The sequence below is a fragment of the Pinus tabuliformis genome, chromosome X (assembly GCF_031772625.1).
Source record: "Pinus tabuliformis cultivar Carrire ecotype Pingquan chromosome X, CPIR1, whole genome shotgun sequence".
NCBI classification, from domain to species: domain Eukaryota; kingdom Viridiplantae; phylum Streptophyta; class Pinopsida; order Pinales; family Pinaceae; genus Pinus; species Pinus tabuliformis.
This window is the reverse complement of record NC_142308.1, coordinates 1,119,835,616-1,119,847,655: the sequence shown is the minus strand read 5'-3', so window position 1 is coordinate 1,119,847,655 and position 12,040 is coordinate 1,119,835,616. Positions and strand designations below refer to the sequence as shown.

The following is a 12,040-nucleotide window of genomic DNA, read 5'->3' as shown; positions in this document are numbered from 1 at the left end:
AAATTGTACCATCTCTCTCTGTTGAACTATTGAAGACTATAAGAAGAATTGATCAAGGGTTTCCCCACATTGGGGTTTGTCCCTGGCTGGCGCCACATCTCATGTCCTCTTGTCTTGGCTTGTCTTCCACTGTTTATGTATATGTTTTATCTGCATTTTACTATTATGTTGATGTGATTGCTAAACTGGATATCGATATTGGGCTAATAAAGAAATTGAAGTAAAATTGCTCTAAAGCATAGCATAGAACAAATCATTGTTGCCTAAAATTAACCAATGTAAACCTTTAGTAGTGAAAACAAATGGTTTAAAGTAAAAAGTCCTAAAGTGGAGAGAAGTTTGGAGTTGCAATTTTGCATAAGCCTTAAAAACAATAGTGAACCCATTTGTTGGATGTAAGCCAAAAAAATCTTGAGAGTTGGTTGGGGAATCTTGAGAGTTGGTTGGGGGTTAAACATGAAAAACCCTTTGACAGAGATGAGTCAAGATAGAACCCAAGGAAAGAGATCAAGAGAGTCACACCTCGTAGGGAATTTTGAGGTTAGAGGTTAACAAATGCAACTTGTATATAAGCACTTGAGTCATTGTGAACCTTGTATCAAATGTTGTGACCTATATATACTCCTAATTGTTGCAACTTTTTGTTACCAAAACAATTCATTAGAAGGTGTGGCATCACAAGGACACTTCGAGTCAAGTTATGGTGATTGTTGAATTTAGTTACATGGGCATTTTCGTAGCAACCACTAACTCTAAAATCCTAGATGAGGAGCTATTCTGATAAGCAATGCCATAAAGAAAATTGGGGAAGCTCAAGTACTTGCAACTCAAAAAACAAAATGAGTGAAGAAGATCAAACAATAATAATCAACAATCCCAGATTCCCAACACACCAAAACAACAAATAGTCCTAAGAAAAACTAGAACAAATTTCCACTAACAATAAGCACTATTCAAGCAAGGCCCCCAAATCAAGGATCACTTTGTTTAAATGCATATTGATAGTAGTAGTATAAGAATTTGGTCTCCTAGGGCATTGTCACATCGCTCCAACTTCCCACATAACCTCATCTTCATCTTTAATGATCTAGGATTGTCAAGGTGAATGATAGCCTTACGAGTAGATGTATTTTACATCAATTTTACCGTTGAACCCTTTATGAATAGTAAGAATGTGATGTATTTTTTATAGATTGTTTGGAACGGCTTTGGCTATAGTCCTTTCCCTTAGGAAATGCAACAATCAAACTTGCCAATGCCACCAAATGAAAACTATCATGCCTAATCAGTACAAAGATTAAATGCACTTTGTAAAGAACAAACATGATTAAATTGAAAAATGTTGGGATGAAATTGAGTACACATGATAGCTCACATAATAACAAAGAGAAACAATATGGAGGAATCCATGAACAAACTACAAGATTGTGATATCTTAGCATCAACCAAGGAAAACACCAAAAGAAATAGAGCCATAGTAGTTAATCCATTTTATATTGTAAATGTAATTGAGAAAATGAGTTGGAGCAGTCCATCTGGCTAGAGAGCAATTGTTGTGATAATGTCGCAAGTTCAAACATTAGCAACAATGCTCCTCTCTTGTGCGATGTTTGTCGGAATTGGCTATTGATTATAGTGAATATTGTTAATTTGGCCTTCATGCCAACTATTGTATGAACCTGGCAAGGTGCAAGCGAAACCTATTCTTCAATTAAATGTGTGAAGATGAGTTGCGCTTATTTCTAGGTTTTACTCTCCTTAGAAAGATGGGTTCCCATTAAACAAAAAAGGTTCAAACAAACTGTATAAATAATATAAATGGAACCCTAAAAATGAATTATTCTATCCAAAAATATCCAATATCTATATCAATTGGTCGAGTCCCCGTCGTTAAAGCACCTCCGCTATTGAAAGTTCATGAGTTCAATTGTCTCAACGCTCTCGGGGTCAAGGTCCGTGGTTGAGCCAGCAGGAAGTGATCCTTTCGGGTAGATCTACCTGGTACAAATACTCTGTGGACATAGCAGTCATCAATCTCTAGGGACTGAACCACATAGAAAAAATAAAAGATATAAAACAAAAACAAAACAAAAAAAATAAATCCCTCAACCCATAATAATCCAATAATCAAGAAAATCCCACAGCCAAAAACTGATAAAGTTTCGCATGAGATCAGAGATCCTAGTCATGCATACAAGAGCCTGATTGCCACTCTAATACCTTTGTCATGTGCATTTATCTCACAACAAACTTACAAAGGCTTCCAACTAGAAAGAAAGCATTATAGATACAAATGGGCAATATCTTTCCAACAAACCGTCAACCCATGGTAATCCAGTAATCATGAAACTCCCGCAGACAAAGATTCTGATTGTCACTGATGAAGTTTAACATGGTATCAGAGATCCCAGACACACCTATAAGAGGTTGATTGCCACTATAATACCTCTTCTGCCATGTCCAATTACCTCATTAGCACAGGCTTTCCAACTGAAAATAAAGCACTATATCCAAAAATGCATAACAATTCTCTATCAACAAACCCTTAACCCATCACAAATAGAAGAGACAATACACTAATGCTTCAAACTTGTACAAAGTATGAATATTATAATATGATCATATTAAAGAACACAAGTTCTCAGACCAATACAGTGTAAAACTTAAATAAAATGTAAAAGAGACAAATAGGAGCAGATAGTTGTCTTAAATGCCTACTGAAAATTAGAGAGAGACACAGAGGGGATGGGGTTTGGCGGTGTGGTTGAAAACTTAGAAGTAAATCGGTTACCTGGTGGTCTTCCCCTAAGTCAACTTTCCACCATGCAGATATCTTCCCATCCTCAATACAAGGTCCAGCAAAAGAGGTAGCCTACAAAAGGGAAGTATCAAAATATTAAATAGAATATCCAATAAGAGAAGTAATATTTTGATTTGGAATTGAAGCTGTTTACAAACCTGGTATCTCCTAGAGACCAGTGCTTTAACATCAGTGTATCGTGAAAGTGGGCTACTTGCAGTCACAGAAATGTTCTGCAAAAACAAAGGTATATCTCTTTTGTCAATTCTCCATCTTTAAACTATTTGAAAACACAGTTCACTTACCACCCATATTCATCCCTCCCTTGTATATATTTTAATGAAAGGAAACTCAGATATAAATAAGGAATGTGACCTCTGCTAAACTTTTACTGCACACATTTTCTTGTTGCTAGGGATGGATTAATTAAACATTTGCATTGCTGACAGCTTTATGGTGTGAATAATTCAATAAACATATATGAGAGACTTCCTCATAATACCTTTGCCAGCACAGGATTCATCCATGGGTGTTCACCATATGAAGTGCCAGCATAATGAATTACTCCATTATGATCACCATCACATATGTACAAGAGTTTCTTAAAGCTCGATGGTCTTGGATGGAACCTGATACAATGACCTAGCTGCCCTTGAGTGTTTATGCCAAATGACTTCGAAAGGTGCCTGTACCCATATATTTTGAGATAAGTATTATTAAGTAGAAAAAAAGGCCAGCAATCCTGAAAAACAATACATAAATAGGAACCGTTCACTTGTACAAAAATACAGGGTCAGAGAATAACACGAATCTTAATATAGCGGCTTACTTCTGTTCATTTGCTGCATTGCTTGCATCTGTCCCGAGATACTGAAGTACCTCCATTATCTGTTTACATGGCAAACTGCCCATCACTTCCTATTTTTCATTTCATGAAGCAAGATTACAAAGAAGTTATATCAAAAGGCAAGCTACATAAATAATGTGTTCTCACAAACCAGCTGTCGAAAGACTGGAATTTGCTTGCTTAGGTTGCTCTGCTCCAGCTGCAGCAGAGTTGAAAAGTGTCAAGTGCTAGTACATGCCACTAGTTCCATATAATCATGCGTATGTCTGTATGAGGATCAGTAAAGAAAGAACTGTTTGAAATTAATTTTCACGAACATCAACAACTTATATGTCATACCTTTTGAAGTGAAGGAAGTGGCATTAGAGGAAAACGAACAAGAACAAGCAATTCATTTAAAGGTTCTAGCCTTTCTGCAAAGAGTGTCTCGGGACTGCACTCCTCTAGCTGCTGACTTACTGCTTCCCAACCATGAAGGCCATCTCCTTGTGTTCCCCAAGTTAGAATAGCATCCAGAACTCTTTCCTCAGAGGTCACTACCAAATGGGGGTGCTGCAAAAGTCATAATAATCACAACTCAAAATGTTTACTACATTTATCCATCTCTCCACATTCCAGACTGTCAAAGGCAGACAAGTCACCCTTGCTGTATTCACGGACGCCTGCTACAAAATCAGGGTGGATATTGAGCATGCAAAGAGGCATTGTCAGAAATACTATCCTGTGATACCAGAACACTCTAGGACATTGCCATAAGTGGGAAACAATAACCTACCTGAAGTATTTTCATGAATGAGGCCCTTTCTAACATTTTGAATTCTGCACTGGCCGTAGTGCAGTAATCAAAATGCTTAGAAAACATTTCTTCACAAGCTTCTTCAAGCGGCCTGCATGCAGGCATTGAGGTGACCACCTGCAGGATTGGACCTACTGAATCCTGCAAAGCAAAAAACTCAAAAGGTCAGCTTCAAATCCAAAATGAATTTGCAGCAGCTCATCTGAATGGTTGCCGAAAGTGCCCACAATCTCTGGACTCAGTTTTGTGTTATGCAAACAATGGCTGATGAAGAAGCTGCTTCCAGTAAGTAGCACACCAACCCTGCATATATGTATAGAGCAACTTATGTCAATTACTAAGTCCAAATTATAACTACCTAAGTAGGAAAACTCTTTTTTCTTTTTGTTGTTCGTGATGCCCAACCACCAGGTAACCCTTGGAAGCTCAAGGTAGGTATGCCTTGTAAAATCCTCATCCTCTGTGGCAAGTTTTGGCTATAGAAGATTTCCTCAATGCTTGCAAGTTGCAACCTTTTCACTACCTCAAAGTCCAAGCCAGAGTTTTATGATGCAATATTCAAAAGCAACAATCATAACACTCCTACTTTTACACAATTAAACTACCCCTCCTACAACATGAAGAAATTTACAGGTTGGGAAAGTACAACACCTTTGAGATACAATCAAATAAGCATTCACAGCATTCTTGTTGAAGCAGGTGAATTCCAAACTGATCAGCTAGGACAATAAGGGGGAGCAGCAAGGAACCCAAGTTCTGTTTTTCATCCATATCCAACTTCCCACTGTACATGAAGTGCACCATAGCTAAAAATGCTTCAGGGGAAACATCCCTCAAGCAGACTTCTGAGGCATTGCTTTCACTCATCCCATTTGTAAACATCTGCCAAGGAACAACTTCTTACTTTCTCATTCTCATTTAATAGTCTCTGAATCTAAAGGAAAATTTAGGCTAATAAGTATGACACAAGTACAGTACATGCGTACAGTTTAATATCCAAACCTGATATGAAAAGAAATTATTTGCAAACATATATATTATTCAAAAACGATGATATATTTAAAAGCAAGCTTATATGTTCCAAAACTTTGGTACGACCATAAAGGAACGCACTTGAGAAAACTCATATTTATAATACGCTAATGGAAAATGAAAATAGGATCCAAGGCAAGCAAATTTTAAGAATACAACCTTGGCAAAAGGAGCACTCCAGACACTCAAAACGAGTTTGTGTGCTTGGACGACCAGACCATGCCCCTCAATGTAAATATCAATGTCACTGTATTCACCAGTTTTAAGCAATTTTTCCAGCTTTTGCACATCAATCGGCATGTCGGATGAGAAAGCTGGACAGTTCCGCAAGAAGGTAACAGGACTGGAATGCAATAATTCCAGTTTATGATCCTTCCTCAGAGACGTGTCCTTGAGTGCATCCTTCATTTGCTCACACTGGCCCACCAAGGACTGAACACCAAACTCTTCACTCAGTTTACTCAATGCCTCCAATTGGAACTCTGAAACCTTGAGGACCAAAAACAATATTTCATCACTAAAGACAATACTGTAACAGGGCAAAATTATTCTATTACCCATAAGCCCACACAAATTCTTATCATCATCACAAGGCTATACCAACACAAAAGGACTAAATACCAATTTGCATTTGGTATTATAATAATTTCTTGTAACATATATTTTTTTGGTTGCATCATATGACAAATCCCAACTTACCCTCTACTCTGTGCCTTCAGTGAGCTTATTATTTCTGGCAATTAATATGGATCTCTAAGATTCATATAGTCAAAACAACAAGATTTTACAGATCAGAGCAAAGAAATTTAATTGCATAACAAATAGGCCATTCTTATTTAAGTATGTACAATGGATACAAAATTACAAGGTTGGAACTTTTCTATGCTGTTGGGCAGGGAAGGGTAGAAGCCCAATGATGTGAAAAATATGAAAATAATTGCCAGGGAGCACTGATTCACTGGTCCATAGCAAAACTCAAAGCCCATGCCAAATTTTATGTTCATCACAACGCCATATCAACATAAAGCTAAATACCAATTTGGGAGATTCCAGCGAATACAGAGAATTAAGTTGAGAGTTCCCCATGTTGTTGGGCATGTAAAGGGGGAAGAGCCCAGTAATGTGATAAACAAAAATTAAATGAATAGTTCACTGCTGAGGTCGATATGAAGTGCTAAGTGCCCACCACTGTTCCATTCTTGCTGGTGTTGCACTAATCACATGACATAGACCTCAAAAATGTGAGGCAGGATGCGAGTCACACGTCATTTTGGCGAAATAGCTAACCTCAGATCTGGCACCTAAGCCCAGGGAAGTCCGATCATCGAAACACAGCCCTTCTGAAGCATGTTTTCCAAAGCATTTGCAACAAATATGAAAGAAAAATAGATGGGGAAAAAACCACAGCTATATCGACATCAAAAATTAAATCCCCATTCAGAAAATTGCATGAATACAAAAGACGAAGTTGGGACTTCTCCATGGTTGAGAAAGTGAAGAAGCCCAGTGACGTATAAGACAAAATTTAAAATAATTGTCAATGGGCCCATTGCTCGCAGGTGAGGTCACCGGAAGCCATTCACCATTGTTATGTTCTCGCTGTCCTTTGCCCCACCCAAGTGACATGAATCTGAAAGAGATTAGGTAACGGGTGCCACTCCCTAGTAAGTTTGGGGGAACAGCTATGCCTTGCCACGAGGAAGTCCGTTCTTGAGACACATACCCATCGGGGGCATATATTCAAAACACATTTAAAAAATGGATTAGCAGAGAACAAAAACAAAAGAATAGTATCCGATCAATCAATTAGAATGGAAGGCTTAGCCACCTAGCCATAAGGACAACAATGTTGATGAAAGCGGGGTTGTGTTATGGCCCACCAGGCACGCTCTCACAAGGAGGCCGTTGAATAGCAAAAGACAGCATGTTGAATAGCAAAAGACATCACCATGGCTGTTTCGTTAGGCCGGGTGGTACATGGCCAAAATGGAGTATATGAAAGCACCGACAAACTACACCATAGGAAGCTTTCTCCAGTTTCCTGATAATGGAAGGAATAAGTTCCTGAGTTGGCTTTATCTGGTCTTTCGTCGGTCAATGCAGTAAGGTTCTGTTCAGCCCTGGCTCCATGATAAGCGCTGGTCCTGCGCCAGTCAACCCTCTGAAATAAGGTTGTCTTCCTATAAATCCACTGCGAAATGATCAATCAACTAAAGTCATGATCATGAACTGTCTGCCTAGTGATTTAAGACAAGATCCTATGTTTTATCTGAGCTTGTACTGGTCAATCCACTAAGGTCATGATCATTGTCTGCTCACTTAAGGATCTAATACAAGACCCAACGCTGGCTTTAACCGATCTTGCACGGGTCATTCCTATGCTGGCTTTATGATCCTTGGCCCCGTGAGAAGGGCTTGTCCTGCCTCAGGCAACCATTACAACCAATCAATTTACTAATTCCTTGATCATGGTATGTCCTCGTGATTTTTCGATCTCACAGGTTATCCGCTGGTTCTTAGGGGAGATGCGAAGGAAGTCACAGGACAAGAATTCAGAGAACCACATAGGCAGAAACAGAAAAAACAAAAGAACTACATACCTGGGTTCGCCCGGTGTACAAATACTGAAGCAGAGCACGAAGAATCGGATACTCCACAGACGGAAGCCTGATCACTTCCTCACTCAACACCACCCCACTGCAGCACAAACCCAGAACAACCCGATGAGCAGGCACAACCCGGCCCTCCGAGCCCACGAGGATAGTCAAATCGGCCAAATCCCAATTCTCCAGAAAACTACTCAGACCACCGCCGCCCTCCTGACAAGAAGGCCTGCAGGCGGGCGAGGGCAAAACCCTTATATTCCGATAGCACACGTGCTTATCCCAACTGCTGAGACCCACGTACTGGACCTTGCACTTGGGCTCCGAATCAAGCCACTGAAACACCACGTTGTGCCCCGGGTCCCCGCCCTTACCAATGCTTATGAGGCCATCGTAAATGCTGATCCAGAAGCTCTGGAAGTCCGACGAGGAGCAGAGCCCGAGCCCCGCCACGTCCACCACGCTTTCCCCGTCCACCTCGATCTTCAGGCGACTGTTCCGGTGGCTCCCAAGCACAATCGTGTAGTTAGGCGCGTTGTCCCTCCTGTAGTGGCAGTGCTTGCTCCCCGCCTCCTCCTTCAGCACCACGGTCACATCGTTGTCCGCGTACGCCTCGAAGGCTATACACCCCCGCCCTGCTTCCCTGAACCTTAGCTCCTCCTCCACCAGCCATTGGCACTCGAATGGCGGCACTATCACCAGCCAATTCCACTCATCCATCTTCCTCCTCTCCTCCTCAATCTCTGCAATCGCCCCCACAACCATGTTCTCCTGCAATATATAAACTCGCCCTAACCCTTGTCCTTTGGGTTTCGACCTCCTGACGTAGCACGAAGCAAGCAATCAAACCAATCCTTAACCCTCAGTTTCCATGTGCATATCAATTAATCAATTTCGATCGGGGAATCGACGCAGATACCTACTGAGAATTCTGGAATCCATTAATCAACCTCGATCTCCGATATCAATTGAAAAAAAGGATTTTACTGGAAGGGCGAAATCTCATCTCATCTGCTGTGTCATTCAAATATATACTCCACCTGTCCAGCATCATCAGTCTCTGTAGAAAGAACAGTCTGTTGTGCGACAGCCCACACCTTAATGTCTCCCAGCTTTCTGCTTACCCACATAGCTGAACTAATCTATAATCTATAATGGCAGCCTTTTGGCCGTTAGTGACACTATCTATCAATGAATTTCATGTCGTTTTTCGTTGTCAATATTGTTTTGCCTTCCGAATGGTGAGATTCAGTGGAACAGTTTGAATATTATTTTAGTATTTCTATTTCATACGTATCCGATTCACAATGGTTTCAGGATAATTCATACGTGAAATTAATAGTGAGAAATTCTTTAACGCATCTGTGAAATTAATAGTGAGAAATTATTTACCGCTACGTTAATATAGGTTGATTTATTATTGTTTTGAAAAGAAAATTATGTTATTTTTAATTATATGTCAGTGGTTTATAAGGAAAATTATAATGTTGGTAATCCATAAGAGATAAGGTTTTATTCTTACCCTACATAGATAATAACCCAACAAAGATAAATCTTAACCAAACATAGATAATAACCAAACAAAGATAAATCTTAACCAAACAAAAACAATGTGTGCAATCATATTTTAAAATTTATTTATATTTTTAAATTTATTTATATTTTTAAATACTTTTAAATTTATTTATATTTTAAAGTGTGATATGTTTTTTAAATTCATTTATATTTTTTGTTTTTAAAGTTGTCACTTGCCTAACGAACTTAACCCAAATGAGATTTAGTTGAATAAATTGAATGTTATTTTAGTCTTTTTATTTCTTACGTTTATGATTCCACAATTATTTTAAACAAGGGTTGCATGCACTGTAGTTAGTCTCTCTCAAATAATTTAGAATATAAAAATGCTTAAATTATGTTAATGTTTGAAGATATTTATAAATTTATTGTGCAATCAAAATGTTTTAAGATATCTATAAATTTATTGTGCAATAAAAATGTTTATAGATGTGACATCTTGGCATCCAAGTGGCATTCTAGAGGCAACATCAGATCCAGGTGGCATTCTAGAGGCGACATCTTGTCAACACTAATTGTCGTCATGAAAGCTCGTTACAAGTGGCGCCCATGCACCTTCAATGCCCTCAGCTCAAAAGCCAAGACAACATTCTTGATATGTCTAGATTCCTCATTCTATATCCGCCTGGTGATTTCCCTATACCTCGCTCTCATGCTCCATTCAATTCGTTTGCCTCTACCTCAGCGCTAGCGAATTCTCTGGATATACAACCCTCCCCTACCTCATTCCATGCCCTACACTTTCTTGAAGCAATGTTGTCATTCTCTCGTCCCTCCAACATTGTTCTATATTTCCTTGGATTCCTTCTCTTCATCCTCCAGCGTGCAACAATGGCCTGCGAGCGAGGAAGAGTTAGGCATGGTGTTGGTGGTCGAGCTAAGGGCGTCCCCCTCGCAATACATGGATTAATGAAAACGTCAAGCTCTTTGACCCCGACATTCTTATGCATATTTGTCGCACAGTAGCCTCATTGGAAGCCGATGAGAGAAGGTGCATAAGCAATGGGCATTGGTTGTTAGAAACATGTTGGCTCGGCATCTGTGGAAACAGGAGCAAGCCAGAGAGGGGACGAAAGAAAAGATGGTGAAGGCCAATGCCCAAGTGAGCAACATTCGTCAATCTTTGCACCAGATTTCTAGATGCTTTGGCATTTCCATCCCTCCTGCCCCATTTTCGCCTTCTTCCTCCTGCTCTCGGGATGGCTCCGGCTCTCATTCCTTCTCTCTAACATTTCATTCTTATTCTCTCATGGTAGATGATGTGAAACTCCAAAGCCAGGTGGGCTAGGAAGCATAGATGGAATAGGATAAGCAAGAATGAAGCTCGTATGGCTGCCTCAATGTGGAGGAGAATCTAGAAGATGCAGTTCCTCATACGACAATTAACAAGGAACATGAAGTCTCCTCAAACTCCAAAGGCAACCATGTGTTATAGACCAATTAAGCAAATAATCACAGGCATTTTTGTAACTTTGTTAACAATTTTTTATGTTATTTTCTCTTGTACTATGTATGGACCAAGTATTTTCAAACAAATTCTTTCATGCAAGGACCATCTAGTTTCCCCTTGGTGGGTAGATGGTCCCAAATATGCTATTACAAGCATTACTGTGGCCCTAGGTTCTCAAGCGATCTCATGCCTATAACATATGTAAATCATTTTTGCTAATATAAAGTCCCCTACTTACATACAAAAAAAAAAATCACAATTAATAGCATAAATTGATAGCAAATAATACATCACTTTAGTAATATTAATTATTAATATGAATCATTAATTAACAACACCTTGCAGACCTCGAGTTATCCCAGGGAAAGGTGGACAAAGGTCTAGTGTTTGTGCAATACAGAATGTTAGTGTCGGTTGGGGATGGTCAACCCTAGTCCTAGAGTTATTTTTTGGTTTATTAGTCTTGTCATCACGTGTTTAATGGATTCCGAAAGTTACAGCAAGTTCTGAACAGTGGCCGGAATTCTAGGCTTGAAAAGTGCCTTAAATCTCGTGGACTCTAGCACAGGTTTGCTGGAAATAGTCACTGAATGCAGGCATGCAGGCTTGTGGGAGAGTCCAAAGCTTTATGGACACTGGCATGCCCATAGCATGGGAGCGTCCAGAAGTGGGACCCACGGGCATGATCCCTGTGTGGTTTGGATGGCTCCTGGGAGTGTTGTTGTTGATGTGGAAGGTATGTTTGATGGGTTTCCATCAATTCCACTTCCTTAAGGATACCTAGGAGGTTGAATCATATCATAGTAGCCTCTTGTCACATGTTTACCCTGGTTGGTCGGTTACTTGGGTAGATATGGGAGGAGAGTGTTACATAAATTAGGAACAAGTAATTTCATACGACAAATATTTTCCCTGTTTATGGGAGGAATAGAAGTTG

General features: G+C 39.7%; 1 protein-coding gene across 1 annotated transcript in view; it reads right to left on the bottom strand.

Moving 5' to 3' along the window:
• Positions 1–9,313, bottom strand: part of LOC149143758 (BTB/POZ domain-containing protein) — a 76,417-nt gene extending 67,104 nt beyond the window's left edge. The window contains exons 1-10 of the mRNA XM_089453154.1: positions 8,076–9,313; positions 5,635–5,964; positions 5,095–5,325; positions 4,423–4,584; positions 3,987–4,199; positions 3,799–3,846; positions 3,630–3,688; positions 3,303–3,486; positions 2,959–3,033; positions 2,792–2,872 (exon numbers count right to left, since the gene is read on the bottom strand). Coding sequence (XP_089309280.1) covers positions 2,792–2,872; positions 2,959–3,033; positions 3,303–3,486; positions 3,630–3,688; positions 3,799–3,846; positions 3,987–4,199; positions 4,423–4,584; positions 5,095–5,325; positions 5,635–5,964; positions 8,076–8,843 — 2,151 coding nt within the window. The 5' untranslated portion in view covers positions 8,844–9,313. The remainder of the gene's footprint in view (positions 1–2,791; positions 2,873–2,958; positions 3,034–3,302; positions 3,487–3,629; positions 3,689–3,798; positions 3,847–3,986; positions 4,200–4,422; positions 4,585–5,094; positions 5,326–5,634; positions 5,965–8,075) is intronic.
• Positions 9,314–12,040: the final 2,727 nt, after the last annotated feature.